Source organism: Rosa chinensis, chromosome 5 (genome assembly GCF_002994745.2).
Source record: "Rosa chinensis cultivar Old Blush chromosome 5, RchiOBHm-V2, whole genome shotgun sequence".
Taxonomy (NCBI): domain Eukaryota; kingdom Viridiplantae; phylum Streptophyta; class Magnoliopsida; order Rosales; family Rosaceae; genus Rosa; species Rosa chinensis.
The window spans coordinates 14,812,080-14,833,613 of NC_037092.1; the positions used below are offsets into that span (position 1 = coordinate 14,812,080).

The 21,534-nt window shown below is 40.8% G+C and overlaps 1 protein-coding gene across 5 annotated transcripts; it reads left to right on the forward strand.

Moving 5' to 3' along the window:
- Window positions 1-8,081: 8,081 nt before the first annotated feature.
- On the forward strand, window positions 8,082-21,402 carry LOC112164758 (protein CHROMATIN REMODELING 4). Of its 5 annotated transcripts, none has more exons than XM_024301053.2 (12): window positions 8,082-8,442; window positions 8,957-9,054; window positions 9,228-9,560; window positions 9,680-9,781; window positions 9,912-10,922; window positions 11,579-11,686; window positions 11,844-14,630; window positions 15,958-16,112; window positions 17,101-17,215; window positions 17,603-17,691; window positions 18,183-18,816; window positions 18,911-21,402. In XM_024301053.2, exons 3-12 carry the CDS (start codon window positions 9,339-9,341, stop codon window positions 20,927-20,929), a joined length of 7,242 nt encoding a protein of 2,413 aa, XP_024156821.1. In that variant the 5' UTR covers window positions 8,082-8,442; window positions 8,957-9,054; window positions 9,228-9,338; the 3' UTR covers window positions 20,930-21,402. The 5 variants fall into 5 exon arrangements, with proteins under 5 accessions (XP_024156821.1, XP_024156822.1, XP_024156819.1 ...); XM_024301054.2 differs by having other exon boundaries at window positions 9,237-9,560; XM_024301051.2 differs by lacking the exon at window positions 8,957-9,054.
- Window positions 21,403-21,534: the final 132 nt, after the last annotated feature.

Here is a 21,534-nt window from a genome sequence, read left to right on the forward strand (position 1 = left end):
TCAGATAATTTCCGCAAGCCAATTCTTGCCACATGTTTCTCGAACGTGGATTTAGGCAATGACTTAGTAAACAAGTCTGCCTCACTGTCCTCAGATCGAACCTAGTTCACTTTGATCTTGAGGAGTGTCTGTTGTTGCTGATTATGCTTGGTGTTGTCACCTTTGATGTAGCCTTGCCTCATTCGTTCAAAACAAGTAGCATTACCCTAAATGCTCGTAGGCTCATCTGTGGTAGACTTCAAACCACAATTGTTCGAACATGCGTGATTATGGATCCAATCCATAAGTATTCATGAACCACTTCGTGAAGAGCAATAATCTCTGCATGGTTCGAAGATATAGTGACTAAGGTCTGCTCTGTAGACCTCCAAGATATCACGGTCTTTTCCCATGGTGAACACTTAACCAGTTTGGGAATGACCTTTGTGTGGGTCAGAGAGATACCCAACATCAGCAAAACCTTCCAAAACACATGTCGTTTTGGGATGGGGATAATGGACGCAGGCCAGTGTTGGCGGCGTTCCTGGTGTGTGATGGGTTCGAATCCATCATCTCTTTGTAGGGATAGAACAAGCCCATATCACTCATACATCTCAAGTATCGAAAGACATCTTTTACACCAATCCAATGGCGTCGCGTTGGCGCAGAGCTATATTGAGCTAACAAGTTCACGACATATGAGATGTCTGGTCTTGTGCATTGGGATAAGTACAATAATGGGCTTATTGTACTAAGTAAGGCACTTCTGCCTCTAGCACATCTTCGTCATCATCCTTTCGACGAAGAGGATCCTTTTCAGGACCAAGACTATAGACGATCATGGGGGTGCTTGAAGGCTTGACCTTGTCAAAATGCCTAAGCATCTATCGACACGATGCTCAAGTTCTAAACCGAGACATAATCGTGTTCTCCCAAAATCCTTCATCTCAAACTATGGATTTCAAGTGTTCAGCGGTTTCCCTTAACTCTTTAAGAGCTTCTAATGAAGATCATGTCCAACATGAACCGCGATAGAATCCGAAACTTGTCATAGAAACGCGTGGGCATATCCCTTCCCAATCAAGTAGTCACTTTAGTGAGCATTTCAACCTTATTGAAAACACGCTCCGTGGTCTAGAACCTCTTGACTTGGGTAAATGAAGTTCGCCATGAACCTTCATGTATATTCCGTATCTAGATCCCTATAGAGATATGTAGTGACCACATTTGTAAGCTGCATGTTCAGTTATTCGGAAACTACCAAACTGACAAGGTAGTGGAGTGCAATGACATCCATTACGAGAGAATATGTCTCATCGTAGTCGATTCCAGGGCGTTTTATGAGAAGCCTTGCACCATAAGGCGAGATTACCATCTCTTTTTCTCATCAAGCTTTCTAACGAAGACCCATTAGTCAATAGGTTTTATGTCAGGAGGTGTTAGCATCTCTAGCTCGAAAACCTTCCTCTTCGTTAGAGAATCCATCTTAACCTGGATCGCATCTTTCCATTTAGGCCAAATTTCTCTACGTTGGCATTCATTCATCAACGGAGTGTGGTTCGATATCATTAGACTCAATAAACTCATGCGCAACGAAATGCGCAACTACATCATCAATTATGATGGAGTTTCTATCCCACGTCTCATGTACACTAGTGTAAGTTTCATAGAGCTTTATATTCTCAGGAATAGGTTTTGACGTTGAGGCGTCCCCCAACAATAACCATAACCCGGAAGATTCTCATGAGACGGATTTTGAGTCTTGATGATCAAAGGATTGGAATGTGCCAAAGTATCCTTCGAACCCACGGGCCTCTCCACGCATTCTAGCTGGGGCCATGGCCTGTAACGCCAGAGTGCCACTCTCATTGGCGTTGGCGCCATGCCTACCTCCGTGTAGGGTGGCGCTACATCCTCTCGTAGGGACGTCCTTCCTTGCAGGCATGTTTGCAGCATATTTGTGTGATCTCGTCACTTTAACAGGGATCAAGATGAGACATAGTGGGGACAAACTACGACAATTCCTGTCGTTCCTGTTGAACATTCGTGTTCTTATCTCTCCCTAACGACGGGAAGACTATCTCATCAAAGTGACATCCGCAAATCTAGCGGTAAGAAGATCGCCTAGCAAGGGCATTTAAGTGGCGGACGATTGTTGGAAGCTCAAATCCAACGTAGTTGCCCATTCATCTGTAAGGACCCATCACAGAGCGCTGTGGCGGCGCAATTGGCACCTAAATGGCTCACTCAAATATGCGGAAGTACAAAAGACGTGTACCCAGTCACTAGCTGTAACGCAGAGGTACATTGAGTGGCGGTAGGTCGTAGACGAATTAGCATGGCTGCATGCGATATCGCATCACCCCAAGCGGATGTAAAAAGATTGGTGCGCATTACCAATGTTCGGACTACCATCGTAGTCGTTTCCGTGAGACCAATTGGGTGTGTACATGGGAATGTGATGTCCAACATCAAGCCCATTGCAATATCCATCGAAAGTCTTCGATGTAAACTCACTAGCATAGTCAAATCCAATTGACTGAATAGGATGATTTGGGGAGTGAGCCCATTGTCATATGATATGTGCTAGGAGTCTAGCATAAGTAGCATTTATAGGTGGACAATGGCACAACACGTGACCAGCGTGTTTGCGTGTCAACCAATATCATGAAATATTTAAGCGTCCGCAAGTTGGTTGAATCAATCCACAAAATCCCTATGGATTCTTTGTAAGAACAGAATGAGTATTGTCATATCCTTTGCATAGGACTGTCTCAGTCCTAATTTCCCTAAGGAACGGGTTTAGTAAAACGAGCGAGAGGCTTTAGAAGCAACCAATGAGAATTTTGGTTAGGCCTGAGCGTCTGAAACACTATTTTGAAGCAAGTTGGTGATTGCAGCATCACCTAGGGCGCCATCACCATGATGGACGCCATCCATGGAGTCATGGATAGGGACTACGCCAGCCCTAGGCTGGTGGTGGACGGAGGCGGTGCCCTAGGCAGCAACGTCGGTCACACTTAGTCTAAGAATCAACTTTTGATTCATGCTTCATTTCGCTCGAGAGAAAAGATGTCCGTGTGAAGTCTTTTTGTAGACAGATCATCATATCATGACTAGGATGATCTATCCTATCGTGACAAACCCAATATGTGTCTAAATCCAAGAGATCTTCTCTCATAACTTTATTGGATTTAATAGCTCGAATAGTGACATAAAGTCCACTAGAGAGACACATAAACTTCTCTAAGATGCGTCTTTGTTCGCAATCATTAGAGGTAATGCAAAGGAACTCATTTCCGTTCTCTACATGCATTTTCGCATGGAATTCGTTGGCTATTCATAGGGTACTATTTGCCCTAAGAGCGTAGAAAGTTTATGTGACAACTGTAATCAAGGTGCCATTTGGCAAGTGGAACTTGGGCTATTCCATGTCCTTGAATTAATACTGATGGCCCAGCCATGGTAGTCACAAAGTCATATGCTCAGAATCAAAATTGAGTCATAATGAAAAGAACTCGAAATTTTATTCATAAGCCAACGGAATACATCATTGTTTCTATAATCAAAGAAAATCTAATCCAATAAAAAGTAATATGGCAATCGCCTACATCTCTTGGAAAATAAAAAGACTTAATCAAAATCGCCAATTTCTGGGTCTTGATCCTTGTAGTCTTCCACCCTTAGATCTAGATCACCATCTTGATCATCTTGTGCCATGTAATTTGCTTCCCTTGCTTCACGATACGTCTTGTATGCGTTTGCAACATTCTGGGGTGCGGTACATGTTTTGGCCCAATGTTCAGTTGATCCACATCGAAAACAATCATTATGGTCAGGCTCCCTTGATCGAGGCGCCATTGGGGCGCGATTTGGACGACCTATCCTCTTGGTGGCGTTACCACCATGGTCGGAGGCTCCACCTCTCTCTCTCTTCACACGTTGACCTCCACGGTTCCGTGCACGCCTCTCTTGACGATTTCCTTCCTATTTAGGGCGAACATATGGACCAGAATGTCCAGAATTGTCCCTATTCTTAGGGTTTCGCTCCTTGCGTCCTCCATTAGGGGTGCGACTATAGTTAGACTCCAGAATAGGCTTAGTTCCCACGGGTCTAGCATTATAGTTCTTCACAAGGATATTGTCGTGCTTTTCAGCTACGTTCATGGTGCCAATGAGCTCATGAAACCTTGTGATACGTCCTGCATTTACATCAATCCGATAATTCTTTGAAATCATCAGTGCAGAGACTGGGAAGGTAGAGAGAGTCTTCTCGATCAACATCGTATCAGTTATGGCTTGGCCACAAAACTCCATCAGAGACTTGATACGAAGAGCTTCCGAGTTATAATCAAGCACAGACTTGAAATCACAAAAGCGGAGGCTATGCCATCGCACTTCTAAATCAGGAAGCAGGGAGTCACGAATGTTGCCAAATCGCTGCTCAAGTTCTACCCATAGCTTTCTTGGGTCTTCCTCATTGAGGTATTCATTTTGGAGCGCGTCATTCATGTGCCTTGTCATGAGAATTATGGTTTTAGCTTGTTTTGCTTCGAAAGCAGTAGCTTGCTCAATGGAGAGCACGTTCTGACCAGGCTCTTGGATGGCTCCCAGAAGTCCATCAGCCTTAAGATGCTGGCGCACATCTCGGACCCACTTATGGTATCCTGCGCCAGTTGTTTCTAGTGGAACAAAGTTCAACTTGTTCAGGTTACTCATCCTGAAAAACAACACAAGATTAGGGTTAGTTTCGGAGCGAAAAGGCTACCACGAAAAACTATTAAATTTCTGAGCGTAGTCGCTTCCGAGAAATTAGGGATTTTCTGAGCGTAGTCGCTTCCAAGAAAATCCTATTCCAAGAGGGGTTTTGGATTAGATCGAAACAACGATGTATGTGGTCAATCGTTTTCTTCTCAACAAACTTTAAGTTTGGAGGACCTTACAAGCTCCAAGCTTGGAGTGAGCACGAACCCCCACAGTTTGGCTTTTGGTCTTCTCTATAAAGAAGAAAAGGGGGGTAGAAGAAGGGATGTTGGAAGTCCCCGAGAAAAGAAGAAGAAATTTAAATAAAACTTCAAAAACGGGAACTTTTAGAAAAGTTTACCTTAAAAGACGGTCGGAAAAGTCGTCGGAAGTCACTGTAGCTGCCGGAGTTACTGTAGCTGACTGAAAAAGTCGCCGGAAAATGGCCGGAAGTTGGCCGGAAAAGTCGCCTGAAAGTGTTGACCGGGGTGCTGACGTGGCAGATCAGTTGCTGACGCGGCAGGGCTGACTGGGCGATTGCTGGACGCTGACGTGGCAGATATCTTGGCGGCTAGCGGCTTGGCTTTCACGTGGGCTTCGCTGGGCCTGTTGGCGGGCTTGGGCTGCACAGGTTCTTCCCTTTTTTTTTTTTCTTTTTTTTTTTCTTTCTGCCGGTTCAGATCTGGTGAGCTCAGGTGGCCGGTTTAGTCAAATTTAGGCCGGTTCCGGTGATGAATTTTCGTCGCCGATGATCTGGGGTTCGGCTACAGTTGCTGGTGAAGTTTGGTAGCACTTGGCTGGGAGGAAAGCATCGAACCGGGCAGAGGAACTTTCGATACTTCCGGTGGCCGGTTTAGTGGTTTTCCGGCCGGTTCTGGATTCCTGAAGTTGGGATCTTCAAGGTGGGCGGCGGTGGTTTCTGGGATTTGTAGGCTACGAATTTAGGATTTAAGGGTTAGGGCTTCGTGCTGATAACGTGTTGTAGAGAAACTGAAATTGAGAGAAATTCGCTGTGTATTCTCATTTATAATAGGGGCCTCTTTATATAGAGGATTACAATGCATAGAATCTCAATCATACAAAGAAAATAATTCTACATTGATTAGGATTCTAGATCCTTCTAATTAAATCCTATTACCACTAGGTCAAGTAACCTAGAGTTTGAGCTAAACACAAATTAGATTTTCCTTGAACCTTATTTTCATCTAAATTCCATCTTTTTTTTTTCCTTCATCCTAACATACTATTATTGAATACAGTTTTGATAAAAATTGAAGTTTCACACATGAAAGAGCGTGAAAGGGGTTTGTAGGTGGCTAGGGTTTTCATAATCGTCACCACTCTTCTTGGGTTTCTGGTAGGATCCATGTTTGGATGAGGTAGAGGCCGTCTCTACCATCTTTGGATAAAGAGCGGTGAGGTTTGTGGTTCAACTCATTAACGATGGCAGGCGATAAAGACGTTAGTAGGTGGTGTCTTCATAGGGATTTGGTAGATGCCCCAGGATCCAGGCTGTTGCGCAAGGTCTCCGGTGATATTGGGTCATTAATTTGCTGGTGAATGAAGGCAGTGGGGGTTGTTCCACCTCCTCTCAAAGGTGTATACCGCAATGGCAACTGGTTCGAGAAGACTGCAAATGGGACAACAATGAGGGTTAAAGACAACAACGGCGTTGGTGTCTCCTTGGATCCAATGAGTTTGGGATCCGAGAATTAGCTTGAAGACAACCGGAAGTTATCGAGGTCACGATGACGGGTTTGCTCGCCAAATAGACAGAACTCCATCCCAAAAGTTAGGGCAACATGACGGTAGGGGTGAGCCTCTGAGCTTTTGGCCTTTTCCGATTTGTTGGTCTGGTTTTGAGCTATGGATTGCGCCTTCTAAGGAGGACTTGATCAAATGGAAGTCTATTAGCGGTTTATCCTTTACTAATCTTTTGGGCAAGCTATCTTGGCGATTACATAGTTTCTCGTACGACAATTGCGTGTATTGACTAGGACTATATGGATACCAAGGCCAGTGGTGTAGGATTGCAATGCTAGTAGCTTTTAATGTTTCTTGTTCGTTTGGAATGAGTGTGCAGTGCAGTTCTTTAATGGACTTTACTTTCTAGGGATATTTTGAGGGTTTAGGCTTTGATATATGTAATTTTTGACAGTAACTTGGTGAGTCCAGCAAATATATAAATATTCATTCCCCTAAAAAAATAATTATTGAGTATTTTGAGACCGACTATAAGTTGTGCTCGAATTAATTGAATGAATATATAAAGAAGAGAAATGGAAGTGTCCTAATCCATTAAATTGAAGGAATAATTAATGAATTCTTGTTTAAAGATTATTTGCTTTAATTCGTTATGTATTTGTTGTACAATTATACTTACTAATGTTGTTGTTACTATTCTAAAAAAAATAAAAAAATTGATACATGATAATAATGACAAGTTTCATTATCTTTAGATTTTGGAACATTACACAGTTTTAGAATATTTTTTGTAAAGTTAATGTACCCAGTGTTATAATGTGAGAGACTATCAAAGCGCGCGAGACGGTTAAACTATAAAAGGCAGTTAGAGCGCGGGAAACGGTTGATGTGTATGAGGCAATTAAAGCGCGCACAATAGTTAGTGCGTGAGCTCATAGATTTAATGATACAATTCAAAATTTAAAGAGTATGAAATGCGATATAACTAATTAAACAGGATTTCAAAATATATTTGAAATTTCAACTAAACTAATTTTAATCATTAAGCTTTAATTAAGGGCCTAAAAACATGTACAACCAAATCGTACCGACCATTGTACCATCTCAACACTTTTTCAACTACTTTACTTGTTCAAGATGGGATTTCACACTGTTGAAGATGTGATTTCCTACATTCCTGAACTGTTGTTGTTAGTGCACAGTATGAAGCTGATTTCATTTACTTTTCTGATAAACCACAGTAAACAGAGGCTGATGAAAAAAAAAAAAAAAAAAAGCGTGAGAGGGAAAGCCTGCAAGTGAAAAGAAAAGCTTGAGAAACCGAAAAACACAAGCACTCGATTCAAAAACCAGCTAGAAACTAGTGATCAAGAAAACAGAATAACAGAGTGAAAGAAACCACCTCTCTCCTAAACACTTGTTCTCTCTAGAACAGGAGGATTTTGAGAGATCAGGAGAGGTGGAGAGTTGTGGGCACAAAAGAATGAGGGAAAAGGAAGAAAAAAGGGGGAAAGGGGATATGGGTAGTGAGAGAAAGAGAGAGGGGGAGAGAGAGAGAGAGTCATGGAGTTCCCACGTGGCTGGCGGTGAGTGGTTGTGGTTTTCAAAACAACAGCAACAACATCAACGTTTAAACAAGAACAAGAAGCTCACCACTTCCTCTTCTCTCTCTCTCTCCTGCCATGTCAGAGTGTTGTAACCCCGTCCTATGACCCCGGCGAATCCGTATTTATGTGTTGCTTTCTCTCTCTAGAAGACTCAACTCTCCTCATCATTCTCTGTCTCGCTCTCTCTCTCTAAAACCCAAATAATAAAAAAAAGGAAAAAACAAAAACTATCTCTTTCCTCTCCTATTTATTTCCATTTGTCTCCCTTCGCTTTCTCTCTCTCTTTCTCGTATCTCCCCCCACAGCCTCTCCCTCCATGCCCTAAACCCCCATATCCCTCCCCAGCTCATCTCTCTCAATCTGACTCTGTTGCTGTCTTTGCTGGCCTTTTGATCCATTGCCTTGATTGGTAAGCTTCTCAATCCATCTGGGCAGTCCTTAATTCTTGGGTTCTTTCCTCATATTCTGGTTGCTGCTTTTTGTTGGGTATGTGAATTTGGGAACTGGGCCTTGTGTGCTTTCTTGCTCATTTTCACTTGGGTTTTGTTTGATTGCTCAAAGATTGTGTCTTTTGAGCTTTGATTGCTCAAAGATTGTAGCTTTGATTGGTTGGTGTTCTTGGGTACTGGCATTTCCGGTTTGTAATGTGCACTTTAAGTCATGGATAGGTGTTCGAATGGGGATTTGTGGTTGGGAGTAGCTGAATGTGTATGCTTGATTCAGTTTTGTTTGATTTGGTTGTTGGTTTCATCACAATGGTTTGGAAAAGGTGGTTCAATTGTTCGATTTTTAGGTGTATAGTATGTCGGATTTGGCTGCAATGTTACAGTGTAGCGCTGTTTTCGGCATTTGTAATGTCTTGTTATCGGATGCTGCTTCGAATTTGGCATTTGGCAATGTACCTTATAAGGTGCTAATCTCAGGTCATATTTAAGGGAAGCTGAACTTATGTAGCAGTTGTTGAGGTTGAGCGAGGTGGTGGCCTTCTCTATGACCTTCGTTAGCTTGGTTGTATATTACGGTATACTGAAATGCTGATCAAATTTGCTTAGCTCTGCTGAATTTACTATTAGTTGGTCTAGGCTTCTACATTTGTTTTCTTTGATGATTTACATAATCATATCCTCTTTAACATTATATGTTTGTGCCTGCTAGATTTATCTTTTTGCTTCTAATGGTTTAACTGTTTTTTAGAAATTGCAGTGGTTAGTAGAGTGTGTAAAAGCTCTGATGCCTTGAGTAATCTCAATTCTTGATGAGCTTGTTGTCACTGTTGATCAAGTGTGTAAGACTCAGGTCTAAAAGATGAAGGATAACAGCTCGTCAACAAGTACAATGATTAACAGAAACTGGGTCTTGAAACGAAAACGTAGAAAGCTTCCTTATGGACCTGCTCTATCTAATGGCAAAGAAGACAGTTCAGCAGCATCAGAATCTCAAGGGAAGACATCTTCTTCCGCTAAACGACGGCTGACTAATGAAATTATTTCTGATCGACTTTCGTCCAAGAAGAAAGGAAACGATGGGGTGAGTTATCCTTGTTGTAGCTTTTTTCCCTTGCTCCCTTCCCCCTGCATAAGTAGATAACCTTGATGCATGTTCTGACTTTGTGCGACTTTTTGTCCAACCCAATATCCTTCGTCCAGTATTACTATGAATGTGTGGTCTGTGACCTCGGTGGTAACTTGTTGTGTTGTGATAGTTGTCCCCAAACCTATCATCTCCAGTGTCTTAATCCACCTCTTAAGGTATGTATATTTTGGTCATATTATGCTAGTCTTTTATATTTCATGATCCAATTTCTTCTTGTTAGATGTACTAATGTGCAATTGCCTTTTCTTTTGCAAATTCTACTATTGTGGAATTTACCACCTGCAGCGGATTCCGAATGGGAAGTGGCAGTGCCCAAACTGCTGTCAGAAAAGTGATGTGCCAGAGCCTTTAAATTATCTAGCTGATAACATTTCAAAACGAGCAAGGACAAAGATTTCCACCTCTAAGTCCAAAGCTGAAGTTAAGTCATCTGAAAGAGAGAAAGTTTCGCAGATTTTTGGGAACACCATTGTTGCAAAGAAAAGATCATCAAGCAAAGGGAAAGCTCATGGAGTTAAATCCTTTGAAAAGAAACCATTCTCCCAGATAGATATATCTTCTAGCACGAAGCCCAGTCATTCATCAGCTGGCTGTTCTGTGGAGGGTATTTCATTGTCTGAGAATGTTGGCGATGAAAATAGATCTAATCTTTCCCCACCAGATGATTCCGCAGACAAAAAGTTGAGCTCTCCGGCTAAAGAGGTTTCATCTCATTCTAAAATATCAGAGACAAATGAAGAAGCTCCGGAGGCAGCTGTGACAACTGGAGAAGCTCCGGAAGCAGCTGTGACAACTGGAGAAGCTCCGGAGGCAGCTGTGACAACTGGAGAAGCTCCGGAGGCAGCTGTGACAACTGGAGAAGCTCCGGAGGCAGCCGTGACAACTGGAGAAGCTCCTGAGGCATCTGTGCCAAATGGAGAAGCTCCTGAGGCATCCGTGACAAATGGAGAAGCTACTGAGGCATCTGTCCTTCCTGAAGTGAAGCCTGACCCGTCTTGTGATGATGCATCTCCGCGTAAGACCATTGTTCTTGCCATCAGTGCTGCTGCTGGCAAAGCTAGAAAAAGAAAACACAAAGGCAATAATGAGAAGAGTAAAAAGAAGCGCAGGACAGAGAAGAGGAAAACTGTCATTGGTGTTTCTAAACAGTCTGGATCTAAAGCAAATACCTCAAGCCCAGGGACTCGTATTCGTAAAACACTTCGTAAGCATAAATCTCTCAACCATGGGGTTTCTGCATCTTTGGCAAGGGAGGATGTCACAACCAAGGGTTCAGATGTCCAGATGAAAGACAAGGTATTTTCCCATTGTTCAATTTGTGTGCTTTGCTTATTGTGTGTGCTGCTGCTGCTTGTATGCATGTTTACATTTCTGTATGTGTGTGCACAACTTTTGTGTTTATCACACCTTTTCATGAAATTTAAGTTTGGAGACATGCTTTGTGGTTGGATTTCTGTTTTATGTGTGCTGTTTCTTTTGGTTGCTTTATGAGGATGATCATTCTTTTGTCCTCACACGTAAGAGACAATCACAAGTTTCGAAAAATAACCCTAAACAGAACAAAAGAAGAACTCTGCAACCGATTTCATGAATGTATATTTTTGACATCGCGGAAGCTCTCTAGCTCTTAGACTGATTCCCCAACTTAACAGTATTTTGACCCTCAGTTGTCCTAGGTCCACACTTTAGACAAAGGTTTAATTGCTAGCAGCACATGCATGAAATGAAGAATAGCCAGACCATTTTTTTCATGTCAGCGACAATTTTGTTGGTCCACGTGGGTCATGTGTTGCTGATGAGTTCTTAATGTTTTTCTTATAGTCATGCTGACTTTTTATATACTTTTGTTATCATGGATATTATTATCAGATAACAAAATGCTCTTGAATGTAAAGCTTGTCTAGTGTCCTTTTGTCTGTTTACTTGTATGTAAATATGGTTTTTTGTTTCAGGACCTTACTGAGGAAGCAAAAGACCAATTTCATAATGCAGATAAAGCCGGAAATCATGGAGTTGAAACATTAATGCAGAAGGATAGTCTTACTGCTGAACTCCTGCAGGTAAATGAGTTTTCTAGAATGTCCTTTTAAAGAGAATGGATATTCTATAAAATATGAATTCCCTACTTTTGTTAATTGTATAGATGTGGATAATTTGCTTTGTATTTTGGTTACTTGATATTGCCATACAGATTACTATATTGCGTTTTTGTCACAGGTGGATAGGGTTTTGGGATGTCGAGTTCAAGGTAATCATGCTGCTGCTTCTTGTCACTTATCAGTGACAGCCGCCCAGGACCTGAGTTCTGATGATGCACAAATCTCAGAAAATAATAACAGACTGTCACAGGAAAATTTTGCTTGCGAAACTGTTATGGATGTTGGGGCGGCTAAAAATCTCACTGAGGGTTGTCAAGGAGTTGTTAAGGGTGTTGATGGGGATGACAGCAAGAAGGATGATATAAGAGTGGACAAACTGCATGTGTACAGAAGGTCTATGAACAAAGAAGGTAAAAGAGCTAATTCCATGGATTTGTCTAGGAAAGATACCAAGGAGTTGGATCCTGCAGGCATAATTGATCACGATCCAAACGAATCTGCTTTAAATGCTGATGATCCAGAAAAAACAAATGAAGAAGTAGTGACTGCAGAGAATATTGATGTCAATTTGAACAGTCACGATAAAGATAAAGAAGAGGTTCTGGAAATTTGTGAAGCGCATGTTTCTGCTGATACCAATGACAAGAGTGATGTCAATACAGAAGCTGGAACTGATATCTGTGCTGAAAACAAAAGTGAAGAGCCCACACTGGCTGAACGTGCAGGTGATGGTGTTGAGACGGTATCGTATGAATTTTTAGTTAAGTGGGTAGGTAAGTCTCATATTCATAATAGCTGGGTTTCTGAATCTGAGTTAAAAGTCCTGGCAAAGAGGAAACTAGAAAACTATAAGGCAAAGTATGGAATGGCTGTTATAAATATATGCGAGGAGAGATGGAAGCAACCACAGCGGGTGATCGCTCTCCGTGGATTTAAAGATGGTTCAGGTGAAGCTTTTGTGAAATGGACTGGTTTGCCTTATGATGAATGCACTTGGGAAAGATTGGATGAACCTGTAATGAGAAATTCTCATAATCTGGTTGAATTATTTAGTCAGTTTGAGCACCAAACGTTGGTAAATGATGCTCTTAAAGATGATTCATCAAGAGGGAAGGTTAGCCGACAGCAAAATGAAATACTTGCCCTGACAGAGCAGCCCAAGGAACTAAAGGGAGGTTCATTGTTTCCCCATCAGCTTGAAGCACTCAATTGGTTGCGGAAGTGCTGGCATAAATCAAGAAATGTGATACTAGCTGATGAGATGGGGCTTGGTAAAACCATATCAGCTTGTGCTTTTATTTCATCATTATATTTTGAGTTCAAAGCCACTCTACCTTGTTTAGTCTTGGTTCCACTTTCCACAATGCCTAATTGGCTTGCTGAGTTTTCATTATGGGCCCCTGAATTGAATGTTGTGGAATACCATGGGTGTGCCAAAGCAAGAGCCATGATTCGCCAGTATGAATGGCATGCTAGTGTTCCAAATGAGTTGAACAAGAAGACATCCGCTTATAAATTTAATGTTCTTTTAACTACATATGAAATGGTTCTGGCTGATTCCACACATCTTCGTGGGGTCCCTTGGGAAGTTCTCATAGTTGATGAGGGCCATCGATTGAAAAATTCAGGAAGTAGACTTTTCAGCTTGCTTAACTCGTTCTCTTTCCAACATCGTGTACTGTTGACTGGCACCCCTCTTCAGAATAACCTTGGTGAGATGTACAACTTGCTTAATTTCTTGCAGCCTGCATCATTCCCTTCCCTGTCTTCATTTGAGGAGAGGTTTAATGATCTTACAACTTCAGAAAAAGTGGAGGAATTGAAAAAACTCGTTGCTCCACATATGCTTCGTAGGCTTAAAAAGGATGCTATGCAGAATATTCCCCCAAAGACCGAACGAATGGTTCCTGTTGAGTTGTCCTCCATCCAAGCTGAATACTATCGTGCAATGTTAACAAAGAATTATCAGATATTGCGGAATATTGGGAAAGGGGTTGCACAACAATCGATGCTGAACATTGTAATGCAGTTAAGGAAAGTCTGCAATCATCCATATCTGATACCAGGCACTGAGCCTGACTGTGGGTCTGTAGAGTTCCTTCATGACATGCGGATAAAAGCTTCAGCCAAGTTGACACTGTTGCATTCTATGCTTAAGATTTTGCACAAAGAGGGTCACAGAGTCCTTATCTTTTCCCAGATGACCAAGCTCCTTGATATCCTTGAGGATTATTTGGCCATCGAATTTGGACCTAAAACATATGAGAGAGTAGATGGATCTGTTGCAGTGGCTGATCGTCAATCTGCAATTGCACGTTTTAACCAAGACAGAAGTCGATTTGTCTTTTTGTTATCAACACGCTCTTGTGGCCTTGGGATCAATTTGGCAACTGCTGACACCGTCATTATTTATGATTCTGATTTCAACCCCCATGCTGATATTCAAGCTATGAATCGAGCACATCGAATCGGACAATCAAATAGACTTCTGGTTTATAGGCTTGTAGTTCGTGCTAGTGTTGAAGAGCGCATCTTGCAGCTTGCAAAGAAGAAACTTATGCTGGATCAGCTATTTGTGAATAAGTCAGAATCCCAAAAAGAAGTGGAAGATATTCTTAAGTGGGGGACAGAGGAACTTTTCAATGATTCTCCTGGCATGGATGGAAAAGATACAGGTGAAAATAATAGTAACAAAGATGAGGCAGTGCCAGATGTAGAGCATAAGCATAAGAAGAGGATTGGTAGCCTGGGAGATGTTTATGAAGATAAATGTACGGAAAACAGCAACAAGATTGTTTGGGATGAAACTGCGATTTTAAAGTTGCTTGACCGTGAAAATCTTCAATCTGGACTGACTGATAATGCGGAAGGAGATATGGAAAATGATATGCTTGGCTCTGTAAAGGTAAAATATTGAACTTTACATCTAATGCATTTGGTAAGCTTTATGCTTGTTTGTTTATTGACAAAAGTTTCTATTTATCAGTTGCCATTTGAAATCATTACTGTTATGCTAAAACATAGCCTATTTGAATCCGGGATTGTCATGCATTTATTTGTAATTATAGTATGAAAACTTTTTATTACAAACTAGCCAATTCACTTGCAATCTGTGCGTGTTTCATTGGCTCTTCTATTTTTATATATTTTAATTTGAATATAAAAATAAAAGGTATGAAAAGTGGGTATTGGGGCATAGTTATATTTTTAATTTTCAATGTCTTAGTTATGATATTTACTATTTTCCCCTTAATATATGAAATTTAAAATTTTGAGTGATATAAGTTAGAAGGGCAATTCTTGGGTTTTTTAATGTTTACAAAAACCTATGATTTCCCTTTATATATAATATATATATATATATATATATATATATATATAGATTGATAAAAAAAACCCAAGTTTTCCCTTTATATATAGATTCATAGTTACTAGAGTTTTCTAAACCAACTTTCATTTATCAAAACAGCGCATGGTGAAGGTTAAATTGTTAGCTTCTGTTTGAGCACCTTATGTTACTTATTTGGGAGCTTTGGTCTTCAGGATATTTTGTTAATACCATCAGAGATAAATTCAGCATCCATAAATAACAGCGCATCCTCCAAATAAAGATTGTTTATTTATTTAGTTTTATATGGTTCTCCATCATATATGCCCTTATAAGATCAACTGATTTCAGTTTTTTTTCAATTTGGAAATATGCATTTGAGTTGAGCAATAAGTCAGTCCATTTGAGTCGAGCATTCCATAATTAATTTGGACTTGATGCGGCCAGATGCAAAATCCTTACCATCATTAGGTCTACTTTTTTGAATTCCTGTTACAAATTAGTACACTTTGTTGACCCAGCTTGATTTCATTTGTCCCGTTTTCCTTGGGTCAGCATCAGTTGGCATGGGTCTTTTTTGGTCAGTTATGAGTCATAAATCTAGTCCTTGAGCTACCCTCTGCCTGCCTAATTTTCTTTCTTCTTAATTTGTTTTATGATCTTTGAACTTGTTCTTTTGGGGACTATTCTGGCTTGCATGCTTCTCATAGATGCAATATAGATTCTAACTGTTCATTTTTTGTGTCCTTAGTTGCATGCATATTGATCTTGTTATTCTGCTTTATGTTGTTTTTTGGTTCTTTCATTTAAGTTGTCCCTGATAACTACTTTATAAACAGATTGATTAATAATCAATTTCCTCTCTGTTGTTTTTTTTTCATGATCCAACCTAATGTATAAACAGTCTATCGAATGGAATGAGGAGCCAATTGAAGAGCAGGGAGTTGAATCACCTCCTGGTGCAAGTGATGATATATGTGCTCAAAATACTGAAAGGAAAGAGGATAATGTGGTTAATGGTACAGAAGAAAATGAATGGGACAGACTCTTACGTCTTAGGTAACAAAATCTTCTAATTGTCACCTATTTTAAGTATTTTCATGTGTTAGTACTGCTTGCTATTAACTTACAAAAATTCATATATCTATTAATCTACAATCAACTTTCAATGTTTCTTAGGACATAGATATTCTTTTTTTCGACAAGTTGAGTAATAAAAATAGAACAGTAACTATTGAAGTGGACAGAACGATTGGGACATGTACAAAAATGGAACTAATGTGCTGTACATTTAAAGGAGAAAATAAATTGAAAGATTAGAGACACTTTTGGACATCCATTGACATCAATAGAATGAAATAGTGGGATATAATAGTGAGACATGAGTCGGAGGGAAATGGGTGACATGCTCTGGCCTGTACTTGTTGAGGTCGATCTGGATGTGATGTAAATGGGGAGTGGGAGTTTCTGGTTCTTCGGAGTTGGGCATATGACTAAATCATGTTTCAGATGCTGCCTATGTACAAACTATAGTGATCACAATAGCTACAGTTCTATTATCTGATAAATACTTGCCCCATTTCTGTAATTGACTTCTGCGCCAACACTGAAGCTTTTGACCATTTGTGGTTGCTGCAAATTGCAGCCAACACTGAAGCTTGAATGTGCACATTCTCTGTCTCTATCTGTGTCTCTCTCTCTTTTTCTTTGTTTATTGTTATTATTATTTATAATTCATTTGTTAGCATTTCTGAACTAGACTTTGTGAGGTTGGTGGCAAGTTATAAGCTAAGCAGGAGGGCAAAAATGTTTTCTAATAAAATAATTAACATATTAGATGAAGAGCTAATAGGAAGATAGCAGAGTACTAAGTTGCTCTGAAACTTTCTACTGTATATGGTGGGGAAAAGTTTCATTACATATTGAAGATGGCCAAAAAAATTACTGTTCACTAAATCCATAATATTGGGAATTTATATTAGCAAAATACTGGCTTTGAGATTTTAAACTGCAACCGTGTATCATATGCATTTTATTGGGCTTGTAGATGGGAGAAATATCAAAGTGAGGAGGAAGCAGCTCTTGGTCGTGGTAAGCGAATGCGGAAAGCTGTTTCTTACAGGGAAGCATATGCTGCACACCCAAGTGAAACATTAACTGAGGTACTTCAGTTTGACTTATGCTTGAATGAAGTATATTGCTTTTTCTGGTCTACTTTTATTTGTATCTACTCTTTCACATTGCTTCTGAAAATGTCACTAGGAATAATTTTCTTTTTCTTGTAGATACACTAGCATGAGAAAAATACCCTATTAATGACTTTACGTGGTTGTGTACTAGCTAAGCTTGTTTCAGACCTTCCAAAAAAAAAAAAAAAATTATTTTGATATTCATAAAGTCGTGACTTTAAAATAAGTTCTCCCTTTTCTGTTTTCTCCCTTAGGCACTTGAACCATGTGGGCAAGATTCTACTGCATAACTTCAAAAATTGCTTGTCTATTTTGCTGGTTGCTTATCTGGAGTGATTCTAATTTTTCGGTTTGTATTAGCAGAGTGGTGGTGTTGAAGATGAGCGTGAGCCCGAACCAGAGCCAGAGCGGGAGTACACACCCGCAGGACGAGCTCTAAAAGCAAAGTAGTAAGTTCAGATTCTCTTCAAGTATTTCTACCATAGTTGTTTGATTTAGAGTGAAGATTGAATTTAATATTTATTCATGGATGTACGGCACTATTATCAACATGAATGGGCTAGTTTACCAAGAACTTGGTCGTTTTTTGATAATAAGGATATAAATGTGTGATTTTCATGCCTTTGAGGTATGTATGACACATTTATGTCCCGCATCTTCTACTAGATGGATTGGGTATGATTTTATATGTTCTAGATTTTATATGATTTTATATGAACTCCATCAATTTTAGCTCGATGGGATAGCACTGCACACATTTCATGGAAAACAAGCATTCTCTTTAAACAACTTGATGGTTTTGAAGTGGAAACTGTTTTAGATTTTGGTTGACCATTGGGTTGTAGGCATTTATGTTTCATCATACTTTCTAAATCGAATAGTAGATTGTGAAATATTTTGACAGTGGATGCCATTATTTACTGTTGCTTTTACTCAACAGTGCTAAGCTCCGTGCTAGGCAAAAAGAACGTCTAGCTCAGAGGAATGAAATTGAAGAACCTCGTCCTAGTGAGGGACTGCCTGTTGAGTCACATCCTCAGTGTCCCATGAGTACTGCTGAAGATGTTGATCAAGCGACTGGGGATCAAGCGGCTGGATTAGTTCAATTTCTCAGTGAGAAGTCTTCAGTAATTGACTTGGAGGATAACAAATTAGATGCTTCTAAAGCCAAGACTGACTCTCCCTTAAGATTGGGCAAGCTATCAAAGCATAAAAGCAGTCGCCTCGATCTCTCTGTTAATCCGCTTGACTACACGTCTCCTGACATTTTATTTCCTAGACACCAACATCAGGGAACAAGCATGACTCATTCGATGCCCCCAAATAATTTGTTACCTGTTCTGGGACTGTGTGCCCCAAATGCTAGTCAAATAGAATCATCAAAAAAGAACTCAAGGTCGAATGGCAGACGGAGAGGAGCTGGACCAGAATTTCCATTTAGTCTAGCTCCTCATTCTGGGACCTTGCCTGAAACAGAAGCAAATGGTGATGAAGCAAAGCTATCAGATGCATCCGCAGAGGCATCACAGCGTTTGAAGAGTAGCATCCCAAATGGTGGCTTGCCATTTAGACCGGTACTCTCACTCTATCTCTCATTCTCTTTTTGTGTGTGTGTGATGGTTTTATGCTTTGTAGAATACATGATCACTATGCTTGATCTCTTTGCAGTATCCTCCGGCTTTTCAAGGAAAAGGTTATGATCGCCCTGAAAGTTCTGGTGCCACCTTTTCTGATTTCCAAGAAAAGATGGCACTGCCCAACTTACCATTTGATGAGAAATTGCTATCAAGATTCCCGCTTTCATCTAAGAACATGCAAAGTCCACATCTTGACTTCTTACCTAACTTGTCCTTGGGTAGCAGACTCGAAACTGTTAATGGCTCCTTGCAAGAGCTTCCAACAATGCCACTGTTTCCCAATTTAAAATTGCCTCCACAAGATGCGCCCAGATATAATCAGCTAGACAGAGAAGTCCATCCCACCTTGGGTTTGGGCCATATGCCAACTACATTTCCTTCATTATCTGATAACCACAGAAAGGTGCTGGAAAACATAATGATGAGGACTGGTTCTGCATCAAACAACTTGTTTAAGAGGAAATCAAAAGCAGATAGCTGGTCGGAAGATGAACTTGATTTCCTCTGGGTTGGTGTCCGTAGGCATGGAAGGGGCAATTGGGATGCAATGCTAAGAGACCCAAGGTTGAAATTCTCAAAGTTCAAAACTTCAGAAGATTTGTCAGCAAGGTGGGAGGAGGAGCAACTCAAGCTTTTAGAAGGATCAGCTTTTCCAGTGTCAAAATCATCCAGAAAGACTCCCAAGTCCTCGCAGTTTCCAAGCATATCTGATGGAATGATGGCCAGGGCACTGCATGGAAGTAGACTTGTTACACCTCCAAAGTTTCAATCCCATTTGACGGACATGAAGTTGGGTTTTACTGATCTTACATCTGGCTTTCCACATTTTGAAGCATCAGATAGACTTGGTTTGCAAAATGAGCAATGCCCTCCTATTCCAACTTGGTTTCATGACAAATTCCGGGGGAATTTTGCCAGAGAATCTGCTGCTGGACCTTCAGACAGACCAGGGACATCTTCCAATGTTTCCATGGAGCAGCCATTTGTTGTCACTTCTTTTGGAAGCAGTTGCTTGGGTTCATTAGGTTTGAATCCCCCAAGCAGCTATGATTTGCAGCAGAAGGAAAATGAACAGGGTCCCTATAACTATGGGAAGTTGCCTAGTCTTCTGGATAAATCACTGAATGCTCTGCGTGATATGAATAATAATTTTGCAAGAGGTGAACCCAGTGCAGGATTCTTTCCTGATCCCAGGAGAGGTTTTTTAAAGGGTGAAGATGTTGCTGGAAGTAGTTCATCAAAGGACAAGCTACCTCATTGGCTACGGCAAGCTGTAAGTGCTCCTGCCAAACCCCCAGAACCTGACCTTCCCCCTACGGTATCGGCAATAGCTCGGTCAGTTCGATTGTTATATAGGGAGGAAGAGCCAACCATTCCTCCCTTTGTGATTCCAGGCCCACCTCCTCCACTACCAAAGGATCCAAGACGACGGCTGAAGAAGAAAAGGAAACAGAAGTTACATATCTTTAGGCGAATTTCCCAAGACATTGCCGGAAGCAGCCACTTAAGTGAAAATGCTTCAAGCTCCATTCCTGTGGCCCCATCATTTCCCTTGCTTTCACAATCAATGGCACCACCTCCAGGCTTTCCACCAATGGAATCTGACCTCAATATGCCTCGGAGTTTAAATATGTTAAACCCATTAGCCTCGTTGCCACATCTGAATCAACAGATCAAAACAACCATGGGGCTGTCTCCTTCCCCTGAAGTGCTTCAACTGGTAGCATCCTGTGTTGCTCCAGGTCCACATCTACCAGCAGTTTCTGGCATGACAAGCTCAAGTGTCCCTGACTTGAAGCCATCATTGCCAGATTCAGCTGGCCAAGTAGGACTCTTGGACTCGCAAGCTACATTGGCAAAAGATGAGGCTAAGCCGGGTTCACCTCTTAAGGAGTGCAATTCACTCCCTAAAGATAGAAAATGTGATACTGAAAGTGGGGATTCCAGCAAGACTCAGTCAGATCCCAATAGAACTGAGCGTCCCGATGCTGAGGAAGTATCTTCTGAGGGCACCGTCTCAGATCACCCTCTGAGTGACCGGGATTCATAGCTGTAATGCGGGAGTGAAGATTATAACATAGTTATTCTTTCATGCTACTCAAGGCTCCAATGTGCTTGAATTTTTGTAGCTTTATGTAGTTCGCCACAAACTAGCCCAACATAGGATTATTTAGGATATATTGTGTAAAGCTTTTGTACGAGAATGAAATATAGTGCTGCCTTCTCAGTTTGCATTGTAATTGATCCATGGACCTTGGTTTTTCCCACATGTCTCAATTGACAGGGACAATTTCTGGATACTGTTGCTCAATTAGTTTGATAATCGAAGAGTTCTGTTGTAGTCATCCTCGGTGTGATTCGCCACTTTGTATACGGCAGAAATAGATGAATTGCGGAACCAAGACTTCACTGCAGATACCGAAGGCAGATAAGTGAATCTCTCACCACCTTCTGCGACTGTTTTGGACATTTGAGCAACTGATCCTGTTATTGTCCTTTGTATAAATTTTCCCTCATTCTTCAGAATTTGGGTTGTTTAGTGCCTGAAAATTTATTCGGAAGAGATTTGGTGAAGTAGTACGTAGTCATATTACTAACACTATGGTAGTAATTGAAATTTCCATAAATGTCTAAATGTGCAAAATCTAGAACCAT

Excerpts from the sequence above, each read along its gene's own strand:
- LOC112164758 (XM_024301053.2), top strand. The coding sequence starts at position 9,339 with ATGAAGGATAACAGCTCGTCAACAAGTACAATGATTAACAGAAACTGG. Across the intron at positions 11,687-11,843 it reads TTACTGCTGAACTCCTGCAG|GTGGATAGGGTTTTGGGATG; the intron begins GTAAATGAGTTT and ends TTTTTGTCACAG. Across the intron at positions 14,631-15,957 it reads ATATGCTTGGCTCTGTAAAG|TCTATCGAATGGAATGAGGA; the intron begins GTAAAATATTGA and ends ATGTATAAACAG.